We start from the raw sequence: 14,827 nt of genomic DNA on the forward strand, positions 1-14,827 counted from the left end.
AAAAATTACCAATTAGCCAATCTATTTCTACTAATGCTGTTTTATACATCGCTAGTACACCCTTGCAACAGCACTGATGTAAACGGAGGCCATCTGCCTGATGCAGTTTTTTAAAAAATAAGCTTGTAATCTGTAAGCTATAAATAGCATCCGTGGACATCTTTATAGATGGTTTCGCTTATTTTTCCCAGTTTCCATATATTATCTATGACCATTTGAAATGTATCAGTCGGCTCTACGCCACCCTGTATTAAACAAGAAGAAACATCATTTACAATTGTTAGTTCAAAGACTTAGTGAACCTTGCAAGAGGTATTTTGCTAGATTTTCCATGGATTGTTGATTAAAGTATTTTATTGATTCATTTTGATTATTTTACTTTGCTTTTTTTTCAAATTTGGCTAATCACGAATATGAGGAGTGAACTGATGAATGGATACTCACAAAGCAGATGGGATTTGAACCTGAGACTCTGCCATGGATGTTGACGATTAAAGTATTTTATTTTGTAAGACACGAAAGAGTCAAAAAATACTTTTCTGTAGATTGGTTTCAAATGTTCACAAATGCAGAATTTTAATTTATTCTTTAACATAGTTTTTGTACTTTATGAACATTTGTCAATAAAATGTGTTGCACCGAGTACAAAACAGCACTTAAATATCCCAAGTCTACTAGCAGAGAGATGTAAAAAGAAACTGATCTGGCCACATTTAACATAAGCGTGAACATTTTTTTGGATTTGGCACTGCGATTTCAGATTTTAATGCTGTAAAAATCTGACTAAAACAAAAAAGAGGAAAACTAATACAGTTTTCTTCTTTGAAGCTAATCAGTGGTGATTGCTTCATGTTGAATTCTTGGACTTTTAACCACTGTTTCTTACTTTCTATTTGTACCTACATTTCGGAGCCTGATCCTGTCTCCGTCCTTAGGATTTTGTGTATATGCATCTACCTGTTGATCTGTCCATAGTCCTCAAACACACTGTGTGTTTGGGGAAGACGTCAATATTTGTGATTCTAGTGTAATGCGTGATATAAACTGAGTTCTTAGGAGGATTATTTATCAGTGGCTGAGGCTCCACCTCATTTAATGGTCTGGGTACGAACTGTTTTTGTATGTACAGTAATAAGGATACTATTTCAAATAAGTTTGAGGTTGACACGTGAAGTCATCAACTTAAAAATTTAAGTTTTATTCTCCTTCAGTGCCGCTAATGTGCAACTGTTACTCAATTGTACGAAGACTGGCCAAAGCAGGGTTGGAAAGTCTCTTTAAAGTGGAAACAGTGGTTAAAAGTCTAACAATTCAACATTACCCAGTATTTTAATGTTCACCTGCCTGGCTAAATGCACTGACTCCCTTGTCTGTCCGACCGCAGCGATTGTAGTTGGAAGTCTCCCTGCTCTGAATCAAGCACGTCCTCTTCAGAGCGGCAAAGAGCTCGGCCTCTATCGTCCTGTGAATGTCCTCCTGCACGGGGAAGCCGTGGAAGTCCCACCCGAGATACAGGAACCTCAGGAAAACATGCCTCATTCTGCACCTGTAAAATTTTCCAGGTCAACTTAAAACGTGAGGATGCCAACATCTCTAATTACAGATATGCAAAAAAAATAATACTCATATTTAGTTTTTCTTGTATGTACGCATTGCTTGCATTATAGAATTATTTTCCTGTAGTTTACGGTTATTACAAGCATAAGAAAACAATTTTTCGTTGTGACGTTTCAGGAGAACACACGCTCCTTTCATCAGACATTTATTTTCATTTTGACTAAAGATACAGTTATAACAATGGTTAGTAATTTTTTAAACAACAAGAATCCATTATATAATGGATGTTGTCAATGTTACATTGTTGTAATATAGCAACTTAACTGTGAAAAAAGCAGTCTGTTTTATTTATATTTCAGATTTTTTTAAAATTATGAATCCCAAATATCATCAGGTAATTCACATTCATCATTGTTTTCACAAAGTCTCTTGATGTTTTCTGTTACATTAAATTTTAAAGATGGTGGCTTACTCCATTTGTGAAAAAGAAAACTCCATACTGGATCTATGTTACCATTTTCATTATTTAATTTATTCCAGTGTTCTTCTGCAATGAACGAAGCTTCCCAGACATTCAACTCTGTGTTTCCCGTTAATCTTTTTAAAACCCTTCTCCTTCTCATTGTTATAACTGTATCTTTAGTCAAAATGAAAATAAATGTCTGATGAAAGGAGTGTGTGTTCTCCTGAAACGTCACAAAGAAAAACTGTTTTCTTATGCTTGTAATAACCGTAAACTACAGGAAAATAACTCATATTTAGTGGTAGACAAATATAATGCACCCAGTCATCATGACACATGTAAATTTCCACCTGGCGCCTGAGTTTTAAATTTCAGTTAAAAAAAGAATATATTTTTTAATATTTCAAGTTTGTTTATGGAAATTATAAAAAAAATCATAAATAATGAGTACAGTATGTGCTTTTTTATGTATGTGTTTTCTATATCGCATGCATTATTAAATCAGAATAATAAACATGCCATTATAAATTTTTTCACTGTTGCTAGCGGAACTTTAAAATCTGCAGCAATATACAGAGTGTCCGAAAAGTCACGCAAACCGGTGTTTACGACCGTATAACGGAATAGCGAAACGGAATGAGAAGAAACGCTTTCTGCCAAGAGAATGCCCTGTATATTGGGAAAATTTAGAGAGACAAACATATGTAAGAACATGCATGTTTTAATAACAAATAAGCAAAGTGTTGCCAAAGGCGGAAAAAAAATATTTGCAAATTGTGTATATTGATGCACAGAACTCACTGAGGTAAATTATTGCAACATTTCACAATACCAACGAACAATTTGGATGGCCATCTAATGAATTTGACAGAAAAAGAACTTTGACGAAGTTTCAAAAACATTGCAGAAGGGAATAAATGGGCTGTTCCAAAAATCGATGTTTTCACAATATTACGAGGGACACTGGCAACACTGTTGGTGTCACGTGTCACTAACAGACGTGTTTTACCTCAGGCTATCACACTAAGGCACTTTTAACGACAAAGGAGAAAGTTGGTTATTCTCGAACATACACCTTGCAACCCTGAAATGTGGTTTCAATTGGATAGGTATGTCAACAGCCAAAATTCCAGGCATTGGTCGACAGAAAACCCACATCAGTTGCATGAACAACCCTTGCACTCTCCGAAAATCGGTGTATGGTGTGGAATATCGCGACGTCGTATTGTGGGACCGTTATTCTTTGAGCCAACAGTGGATACTGCTGTGTACGGGGATCTCATAATGCAATTCGTTGCTCTCCTGGAAGAAGACGAACGTGATGTTTGGCTACAACAAGATGGAGCAACTTGCCATACATCTAATGAATCTCTTCGTATGCTGAGAGAATTTTTTGGTGATCGTCTAATATCCAAGGATTTGTGGCCCAGTCGCTTGCCCGATTTAACATCTGGAGATTTTTTTCTGTGGGGTTACTTAAAGGGGAAAGTATACCAAACGGGACCTAGAACATTGGAGGAGCTGAAACGAAACATTACACAGGAAATTAATAATATCGGTGCTGCAACCCTCAGAAAGGTATCTGAGAACATGATCAAGCGAACTAACTTATGTATCCAAGAAAATGGTGGACACTTCAAACATTTGCTTTAATTTGTAGTGATACCCGCATTTCAGGGTTGCAAGGTGTATGTAATTTATTGCATATGTTCGAGAATAACCAACTTTCTCCTTTGTCGTTAAAAGTGCCTTAGTGTGATAGCCTGAGGTAAAACACGTCTGTTAGTGACACGTGACACCAACAGTGTTGCCAGTGTCCCTCGTAATATTGTGAAAACATCGATTTTTGGAACAGCCCATTTATTCCCTTCTGCAATGTTTTTGAAACTTCGTCAAAGTTCTTTTTCTGTCAAATTCATTAGATGGCCATCCAAATTGTTCGTTGGTATTGTGAAATGTTGCAATAATTTACCTCAGTGAGTTCTGTGCATCAATATACACAATTTGCAAATATTTTTTTTCCGCCTTTGGCAACACTTTGCTTATTTGTTATTAAAACATGCATGTTCTTACATATGTTTGTCTCTCTAAATTTTCCCAATATACAGGGCATTCTCTTGGCAGAAAGCGAATCTTCTCATTCCGTTTCGCTATTCCGTTATACGGTCGTAAACACCGGGTTGCGTGACTTTTCGGACACTCTGTAGTAGAGTCAGTCATATATTAAAATGTGTTGGATAGCTATTACTGTTACTGTTACCTGTAGTGTCTTGTTTAGGAAGGCCACTCTGCTCATATTTCCTTGAACAGAGAACACATATTGTAATAGGAGGGGCGCTTGGTTCAATTACGTGTTTGTTCCCACATACATTTTACCAATTCAACAACAATCACCATCAAAATTAACCAATCTAGACAGACAGAAAACTTATGTGAAACATTAATTTTTAAAAAATAAAATGATTTGTCCGTTCAGTTTTTTAATTTCATTTCTCCATATTTAATTCATGTCTTTCGTATAGTTCCAAATCATAATTTGAATATGCGAATTTGTCAGGAAAGGCTGCTTTAACCAATGCTAACCAAACACCTTTCCAAATAGCAGGGACTCTACCGGTAGTGCATCTCAATTTTCATATCGTGGACAGTTGTTCACAAAATTATTAAATATGCCTAACTTTAATTCAGTACATGTAGACTTGGTTTAAAAGATATGCCAAGTGCACACAAAATCACAAACAATTAAAAGAATGGCACTCACTTGGAAAAGTCAAATGGCCTCCTCCTCTTCTTCTTACCCTTATCCTCCGGGGTTACAACTGCTTGGTTTGCTAGGAGGCCTTTCAGCTGGATCACACGGCTATTCAGTTGCTGAACTCTGGCAATTAAATCCTGAAAAACAAGTGTTATAATAACTTTATCTGCCTCCCCTTCCCTGAAGTATAAAACCCTAAGGCTTTACCATTTTTACAAGGGTTGTTACACCTCCTTCTTCTGGTACCCCCTCGAGAAAGTGAAATATTTTGCATGGTACCTATATGAAGATTATGTTATTTAGGAATGTTTTACATTGTTTTTAGCTTACAGAAATGTGTTATTGTAAAATAAACGAAGTGTGTTACCTTATCATTAGAGCCTGGAAGTTCAGGCATTTATTTTCGTTAAAATAGGCAGGCAAAAAGGCAATTATAATGTGGAAAATAGGCACTAAAAATGAAAAAAAGGCAAAATAAACAAAAAAAGGCACATTTGGAAGTCGCTTACTTTTATCTATAATTTCTGGCAAAATGTTAAAATCTACATTGGGAAGAGCATTTCAATTTTCACCAAATTCACGCACGTAACCATGTAACTTACCACTTAATGGCACACTAAATTTCGGCATGATGACAAATACACGATCGTTTCCCTCCAAAGTGCAGAACTAAACTAATGCAAAGCAAAGACCCTTGGGCATTAGTGCTGTTTCTTGTCAATAACGTCCTGACACGGACGCTGGACGTGATGACGTAATTGTGCAGATGTTCTGCAACAGGTTTTCAGCAGTCAATCATGCACAAGGAAATGTTAACGGAAAGGCAATATCCTAACTGAGCATAAAATACTTTTCTCTCACACTTTTCTCCTTCAGCAATGTTGAAACATGCGTGAGTTCAATATTACTTAAATAAAGCGAAAATTATTCACATAATAAACGGAAGAAAAATAAATGTCAACAACGTTTTTTGGGAGAAAAATAATTTATATACACACTTTTTTTTAAAAAATGGTCCAATTTCATTGAAAAAGGCAAAAAAAGGCATTATAATTAAAAATAGGAAGTGGGGTCCCAAATAGGCAAAATAGGCAAAATGAAAAGGCTTCTAAAACATTCGAAACAACATAAAAACGTATATCCGGAAAATTTTTATCAATATACCCAGTAGATAAAAAGAGGCATTTTACCAAACTTCCGGGCTCTACTTATCATAAAGCAGAACAGCCTGAAGCCTTAGCGCAAGTGAATATAGCACCCAACACCACAATCCAAAACAGCAGTGATAATTTTACATCATAGGAGTGTTAGGTTTGAAGTTTATATCAATTTCCAACGTTTTCTTACACAATTTTAGTGTCCATGCAAACAGTTTTCACTAATAAAAAGCAGCAAAAGTACTCCAAAAAAGGACCATACCGGTACTTTAGGATCAAATATCTCAGTTATTTGTGTTTTACATGAACTGGAACCAATTCTACATTATGTAAAACATTGAAATTTGTCGATTAAAAAAAATGATTCTCAAGGGAGTACAGCAAGTTAAACAGCTCCCTTTTTCTCACTCCATAAGCAAAATATCAAAGGGGGAATTTGTATCCAGAAAACTTGAATATCTTGCATATACGTGTGAGGGTCAATCAAGTGGTACAGAAAAGAAATATTGGTTGCTTGACTGTTTTATATATATATATATATCTGTGTGTGTGTGTGTTTTGTATGGTGTGAGCCTCATACTTTGACAGTTCAGAACCACTGTTATTTTAATTTTATTATCACTGATTTCAAGATGGTAGACCTTTTTTTATATCATGGTGAGTGTCATTTTCAGCGGTAACTTTTTTATCTCAGCTCTGGTAAGTCCTAGGACAATGAGACAACATCTGTGATGTTAAACACATTATAGGCTACAATTATATTTGTGTATAATATCCTAAAAATTATTCCTTCATAATAAATTTTATGGTCAAAATTTTGAATCGTAATCGCTCAAAATGTCATTTTTGGACATTTTTTTTTAGGAGGAAGGCACTTTGTGTAACACTCCATTTTTTTTAATTATCTGTGCACCAATAGTATGTCATAATTTTTTGAAGCTTGAGACTTGAGTAGTTTTTTCTACAGGGTCATAACCATATACGTTTTTTTAAAATTTCAAATTCAGGGTTAAATACGAGGGTCATTCAGAAAGGAACCGCCATTTGGCTGCAAATAAAAAACCCGCATAGATACAACAAATTTTTACTTTACATCTCAAAGATACAGCTGTCCTCTAACTTTCAACATAGTCGCCACGTAAATTCAAGCACTTGTCATAGCGTTTCACCAACTTACCAATCCCTTTTGCATAAAACTCGGCCACCTGGAAATTCAACCAACCTGTCACAGCATTTTGAAGATCCTCATTGTCAGCGAAGTGTTGTGCCCCAAACCATTTCTTCATGTGAGTGAACAGATGAAAATCAAAAGAAGCCAAGTCCGGGCTGTATGGGGGATGATCAAAAACGTCCCATTTGAATTGGCGCAAAAGGTCTTGTGTTCGCCGAGCAGTGTGAGGGCAAGCGTTGTCATGCACGAACACAACCACATATGTCAGCAGATAATTTTTGGAACCCACCGAGCACAGAACTTCGGTTGCCTAATTTTCCGGTGACAACCTCGAACAACACAGTACGAGAAATGTTCGGAAATTTTTCAGAAAGTTCCGAGATTGTGAGTCGACAGTTCTCACAGACTTTGTTGTCAATTTTCTTGATGAGATCATCACTCACTACGGAAGGCCTACCACTCCTAGGTTCATCATGAATGTTTGTTCTTCCCTCTTTGAAAAATCTGATCCACTGACACACAACTACTTCACCCCTAATGTTTGAGGCGTATACAGCACACAATTCACGATGAATGTCTGCTGCTGACAGATTTTTTGCCCAAAGAAATCTTATCACTCAGCGTAATTCGCATTTGGCAGGATTTTCGATGGCAGCACACATTTTGTGACATTATAACCAGCACATGCGTGGCACTATGATGCTCTCACTAGCACAGCTAGAAGCTTACTGAATCACAGATTGCGTGATGTAACAACGGTTGTGCTCTGCCCACTACTACATACTAGCGCCACGCCACAACGGCGGTTACTTTCCGAATTACCCTCGTATATCTGGTGGGCAGTTATTTGAAAATCTGAAATTTAATACACAATGCAGTACTCTATGGTAACTAACTTTAGTCAAATTTTGAGTTTGAAATTCAAATGATTTATGAGATATGGTCATGCAAAACTCATGAAAAATTCAATAATTCATGTTAAATAAGGTATGTCTAATTTAAATTTTTATTAAGATATTTTGTGTTAAAATTCTGTAAGCTGTAATTCGGAATGTAAATGAGTTTTTATTACCTTTTAAAATAATTATATGGGAGTGTAGAAGTTATGAAATATTTGTCAAGGTTTGAAGACTGCAGGTCTCAAGAAGTCTGAACAGGCACAAACCTTCAATGCAGTGTCAGCATTTGTTCCTGTTTGTTAGTCTGGCAGTAGCTCTGATAGGAAGGTCGGGTTGTGTTCCAGTGTGCACATTTATCTTTTCCAAACATGAAGATGCATTGGTCTATAGGTGTTTTGACAAATGAAGAATGCCACAAATGTGTTTATGGGACAGTGCTTAAGGAATTAAAGAAAAACAGTGAGTTTGGTGAAGAACAACACCTGTTTGTTTCTAGAGTTTCTTTTGATGTGACTTCTATCTGCAAGTACCATGAAATCAAGAATCTTTTAAAGTATCAAAATATCTTTGGGTGGTATTGCAGCGGTCCTTTAAAAGCTTAGGGAAAATCTTCCAGAACACATTTCCAAAGAAAAGAACTAAAATTTAAAGCCTGTTCCAGGTAAATCGATGTGCCCCACTTGTTTTTAAAAAATATTCGTACCACTGTTGAAAGAGGAACATGTTCCTCCTCCTGAACATTTAGAAATAATAGACACTGCTTGAGCTCTATTAGGGGGTTTCACCAGTATCTAAAATAAGAAAACTGAGACCAGAGAAAAGACTGTGATAAGTCCAGGTATTAAGCGAATGGCTACAACGTTTGGCCTTCACGTCTAGAAAAAGAGAAATCATAGACAGATACATTCTGTGTATAATCTTTCTGTAACATGCTTCATTGTACATTAATGTTTGGGACACAACGTCCAGTTTTCTATTAAAGTGTTGTTTGTTCACAGTCCGATTTTCATCTTCGGGAATTAGTATTAACCTACATTACCATGTCCTTCACTCGAATCTATCAGACTGACTGCCATTAAAGCAAATATAGGGAAGGTTTCAAGTGCTTTAAGAAGAAATCTTGAGTGGTTATTTCATAGTGTAATGGAAAATCCTGAAGAAGATGTGGATCCCAGAGATCAGTTTGAGACACTGATCAATAAACTCAAAGAGAAATGTGCCATGGCAGACAAAGAGGTCAAGATGAAAATCATAAGTCTTACTTAAAACATCACTCTTTCAGGGGAATGGAAACATTTGTGAATACACAATGCAAATGGAAAGATGTCCATATGTTTCAGTGGCATTAAGCAAATGTTATTTACGTCGAAAATGCATGGTTAAATTACAATACATCAATAAAGATCTTGGTCCAATTGTTAGATTTCTATTTAGCCTGTTTGTTAACACACAGTTTGTCAGTTTAGTGCATGTTTTCTGGCGAATGAGTTTTCCCTTCTGTATACTCCAATCTGTGTATTTGTTTGCTAGAAGTGATTCATTTACTGCTGTATTGAATACAGGCTGCTGCTGCCAACTCCTTTGCATGCATGGAGTGTAAAGCACTTTTCTCGCTCTTAGCATTAAAATAATGTTCAAAATCTTTCGTTGTTCGGCAGTTCAAGTTTGGGGCTCATAGAATTAAAATAACATCCATTAATGCCTTTGTTGTTAGGTTAAGTAGGTCATGTTTAAATCTCATAGTATGGATATAACATCCCTAAATGCTTTCAACAACTGATCATGTCTCAACAAGCATGACACCTCTTTGAGCATCATGTGAAAATATGACAGTAGTCTAAAATAAGACAGTACTCTGCGTCGAAGACCACAATAAATCGGGAATGGCTGATCACTGGGAAGCAAATTTATGCAAAATATTTTCTCTGACGGTAACGGTTCCGATTGTTTTATGATTTCTCCTAGCACAAAGACTAATTATCGTAGAATTTTGGAAATCATTGTCACACGAAATTTGAACCTTCCTTAAAGTAATGAGCACTGTTTGGACATGAAAAAGAGTTATTTATGTTGAAAAAAACAACTTGAAAATTACCTTACGCACTTCTCATGGACAAAATATTCTCCATCGACAAGCGACAGTAAATACCGTAGAAGCATGGGAATGAATGTAGAAGTAAATCGGAACCTTAGTTGAATGCATTTAGGGACTTTATTTTAATGCTAAGGGAACCTAACCTAACCACGAAAGCATATATTGAACAAAACCTCAAGTAATAGCTAAAAGTCCACAGTATGTGTTAACAGACGTACATCGAAATCGAACCATGTAAAAATTGCATTCGTAGCATGATGAAATCGCAATAAAACAAAAGGAAAGGCCCCAATATGCTATTTCGATGAAGCTACAATTTTCCTTGATGACAAGGATAGGCTTTTAATACTAGTCGTGTGTTGACACACAAAACAGTAGAAGATTTTGAAATGATCACATTTTTGTAAAAAAAAAGAGAGAGAAAAATCTGATGTAATAAGAATGTACCATTTCTAGTGTCTACTGGCTGCGATGTAAAGCAGATATCTTAAAACAGAATCAAACTAGTCTGTACTGTACTGGCATGTGCAGGGCTTTATTCAGAATTATTATTTTGAGGAAGGGAGATTGGGTGAGAATAATATAGGCTATAGGTCAAAATGACAATATGTTGGACCTCCGTGAAAAATTCAATAAATGAGCGATTAAATGTTTGATCTTGCACAAACACTTTTGACTCGTTTCTTTCGTCATTTTTTACATTCATACTTACTGATTATGCATTGCGAAAGATTCTTTAAGGTGTTATTTTCATATTTTCAAGAAAATAACTTCAATTTTTCACATTATGAGTATTTATCGTTCTTCCTTTTTTCACTTCAGTAACACAATATGGCGTAGGGATGTGACGACCTCATCGCCCAGTGACTTGTTCACTGCAGTTAGTCAACCAACAGAGTGAAATGGTCAACATTTTGCTCTATTGGGATTTACAGAGCTGTCCTGTCATGGCTCTATGAGCATTCCACAATTGGGAGAAGTGGGGTGTGGTTGGTGGACTACAATGTGATCCTCCCAGCTCGATCCGAGGGATCTGCTGACCAACGACAGGTGTGGTCCTCCATTCATATTGGGGGTTAGACATAGAGCTGACAACTCTGCACTGTAAAAAGACATGTCAAGAAACAGCAATATGAGGCCATGGATGTTCCCAAGGTAAAATAGCCCCCATTCGGATCTCCGGGGGGTGACTACTTTGGGAGGTCCCTGGACTAAGGATAAGAACTACATTAGGAATAAGGATATTAAATTAGGCACCTGGAATGTTCTGAGCCTTTGCCAGCCTGGGGCATTTCAGTGTACAGTTAATGAGATAGTTAAGTATAAATTAGATGTAGTAGCTGTCCAGGAAGTTAGGTGGCCAGGAGAAGGGAACTGTAAAACTAAAAATTATACTGAAAATCATAATTTTGGAATAGGCTCTTTCATAAATAATAGAATTATCTCGGCTCTTAAAACAGTAGAATTTATTAATGATAGGATATCATATGCAGTTTTACAGGGTAGGTGGTGTAAAATTATTTTAATAAACATACATGCACCAACGGAAGATAAAGATGATAATACTAAAGATGATTTTTATGCAGAATTAGAACAGGTCTTCGATAAATTTTCTCAGTAAGATATGAAAATTCGGTTAGGTGACTGTAATGCACAGATTGGCAAAGAAGAGACATTTAAACCTACGATTGGTAAAGAATGTCTTCATGAATTAAGTAATGACAATGGTATAAGATTGATTACTTTTGCAACCTCAAAGAATTTAATTGTGAAAAGTACCACTTTTAAACATAAAGATATCCATAAATATACCTGGTCTTCTCCAGATGGTAAATCTCATAATCAGATACATCATATTCTCATTGATAAGAGAAGGCATACTAGTATAATTGATGTTCGTACACATAGAGGTGCTGACTGTGCCAGTGACCATTATTTAGTAATTGCTAAATTAAGAGAAAGACTCACAGTGATAAATCATAAGCAACAAAATCTAAAAGTTCTAAAATTTAATACAGGAAAATTTGCTGATGAAAGATTTAATACCAAATTAAACTGTCAAATAGATTTGATATTTTGCAGGATTTAAATGATGATGAAAATATAAATGAAACAGACATAAATAAGAATTGAGAGCATATATTAATGCAATGGAATCAGCAGCTAAAGAAAGTATAGGATACCATAAACCAAGAAAAAGTAAGCCATGGTTTGATAATGAATGTCATAATCTAATAGAAATAATAAATCAAGCTAGACTTAGGTGGTTAAATAACTCTAAGCAATTATAATAGAATAAAGCAAGAAGTTAACTGCACGTCTAGAAGTATAAAAAGAGATTACTTGAAAAGCAAAATTAACGAAATTGAAACAAACAGCAAAAACAAAAATATCAGAGATTTATATAAAGGTGTAAATGAATTTACAACTTGATAAAAGATAAAGATGGTGATTTTCTAGCTGACCCAAGCGATATTCTAAATAGATGGAAGAACTACTTTAATGACCTTTTAAATGTTCATGTAGGAGATAAATCAGAAGTAAATGAAGTACACATAGAAGAACTGAAGTTAAATATGCTATTAAAAGGCTAAAGAATAACAAACCACCTGGCATTGATTTATTACCAGCTGAGTTAATTGAATATGGTGGAAATTCGTTAATATGTCAAATTCATAAATTAATTTGTTTAATATGGAATAAAGAAGAAATCCCTCAACAGTGGAAAGAATCCAAATTTGTTCCTGTGTTTAAGAAAGGTGATAAAATGAACTGCAATAATTACCGTGGAATTTCTCTAATCTCTACAACATATAAAATATTATCTAACATTCTTTTAACAAGACTAACCCCATAAAAAAAAGTAAAGATAAAGTGTTCCCCTGTGCTTAGCACCATGCCATAAAGGCGTATAGGCCTCACCCATGGCACAGTGGTAGCGTCATTGCCTTGTAATCAAGGTGTCCCGGGTTCGATACCTGGTGGAGGCACAAGTGGTTCGGATCCCACTTTAAACTGTAGGTCCAGTCCCGATTAGCCTTACTGTGCATAAAGTGGACTTAAAACAGCAGCAACTCAATAAAGGTGTATAGGGGGTGTGGGGGTAACGCCCCACACTTTCTTGATCCGGTCGTGAGTGGGGGTGATGTGATCAGAACCACGCCCCTGACTGCCTTTACCCCCAGGGTTTCCCCCGGGTACCCATGTTATTTGATGCTGGGTGGACGCCGGGGCCGCTTCCAACGTTCCCGGATTTGAACCGGCTGGGGATCGAACCCGGGACCTTTAGCATGGTAGTCAGACGCGTTACTGTCTGAGCCACCGCGGCCACAGACTAACCCCATATGCTAATGAAATTATAGGTGATTATCAATGTGGATTTAAACGTAACAGATAAACTACAGATCAAATTTTTCACATCAGACAGACACTTGAAAAAAGTGGGAATATAATCAAAATGTCCACCAGCTACTGCATTGATTTAAAAAAAGCATAGGATTCGGTCAAAAGAGATAAATTATATAATATATTAGTCGAGTTTGGAATACCTAAGAAGCTTGTTAGTATGATAAAAATATGAACCAGTGAAACGGAAAGTAAAATTTGTCTGGGTATTAATGTGTCTGACAAATTTACAATTCATGATGGGATAAAACAAGGAGATGCATTATCTCCATTGTTCTTTAATCTTGCCTTAGAATATTGTGTTAGGAAGGTAAAAGAAACTAAAGAAGGACTAAAATTAAATGGTGTAACTCAGTTGTTAGTATATGCAGATGATGTAGACTTATTAGGGGATGATATAAATACAATAAGAATAATGCTAAAATATTTTTCAAAACTGCTAAAGAGATAGGTTTGGAAGTTAACAAAGAGAAAACTAAATATATGTTTACAGGCCGAAACCAAGTGTTAGGTAATAATCAAAATCTAATTATTGATAACAACTCGTTTGAACCAGTTTCCAAATTCAAATACTTAGGAGTAATATTAACAAATAAAAATTATATTAAAGAGGAAATAAAAAGTAGGCTTAATTTAGGAAATGCATGTTACTTCTCTCTTCATAAACTTTTGTCTTCTCGTTTAATATCTAAGAAACTAAAAGTTAAAATATACAAAACAGTAATTTTGCCTGCAGTATTATATGGGTGTGAAACTTGGTCCCTTACATTGAAAGAGGAACATTAAATTGAGAGTATTTGAAAATAACATCCTTAGGAAAATATTTGGACCTAAAAGGGATGAGGATACAGGTGAGTGGAGAAGGTTACATAATTTAGAACTACATAATTTGTATTCATGTCCAGATATTATTAGAATAATTAAATGAAGAAGACTTAGGTGGGCAGGCGATGTGGCACGAATGGGAGAGGAAAGAGGAGTTTACATGAATCTTGTTGGGAAACCTGATGGTAAGAGACCTGTAGGAAGGACAAGGCGAAGATGGAGGGACAACGTTGAGATGGACCTTAAGGAAATCGGTAGGGATGGAAAAGAGTATATAGATCTTGCTCAAGATAGGGACAGATGGAAGGCCTGTGTTTCTGCAGCCATGAACCTTCGGGTTTAAGAAGCCTAGAGAGTTAGTTAGTTAACACAATATGGCAGGCACAGCTTGACACATCGTGGATCATGAGTGGATATGTAGTGTTTCAAACCTTCTTAACCGAAAAATGCCCCACAAACCATTCACGGATAGCCCCAGAAACCATTCACGGTAAGGTTAG

The 14,827-nt window shown here is 36.0% G+C and overlaps 1 protein-coding gene across 1 annotated transcript in view; it reads right to left on the minus strand.

Moving 5' to 3' along the window:
* LOC145996593 (tRNA pseudouridine(38/39) synthase-like) overlaps positions 1 to 14,827 on the minus strand; it is a 123,908-nt gene that overhangs the window by 101,463 nt on the left and 7,618 nt on the right. The window contains exons 2-3 of the mRNA XM_083133145.1: positions 4,782 to 4,912; positions 1,345 to 1,546 (exon numbers count right to left, since the gene is read on the minus strand). Of these exons, the coding sequence (XP_082989271.1) occupies positions 1,345 to 1,546; positions 4,782 to 4,912 (333 nt within the window). The remainder of the gene's footprint in view (positions 1 to 1,344; positions 1,547 to 4,781; positions 4,913 to 14,827) is intronic.

This window comes from Lepisma saccharinum, chromosome 12 (genome assembly GCF_977018435.1).
Source record: "Lepisma saccharinum chromosome 12, izLepSacc3.1, whole genome shotgun sequence".
Lineage (NCBI taxonomy): Eukaryota > Metazoa > Arthropoda > Insecta > Zygentoma > Lepismatidae > Lepisma > Lepisma saccharinum.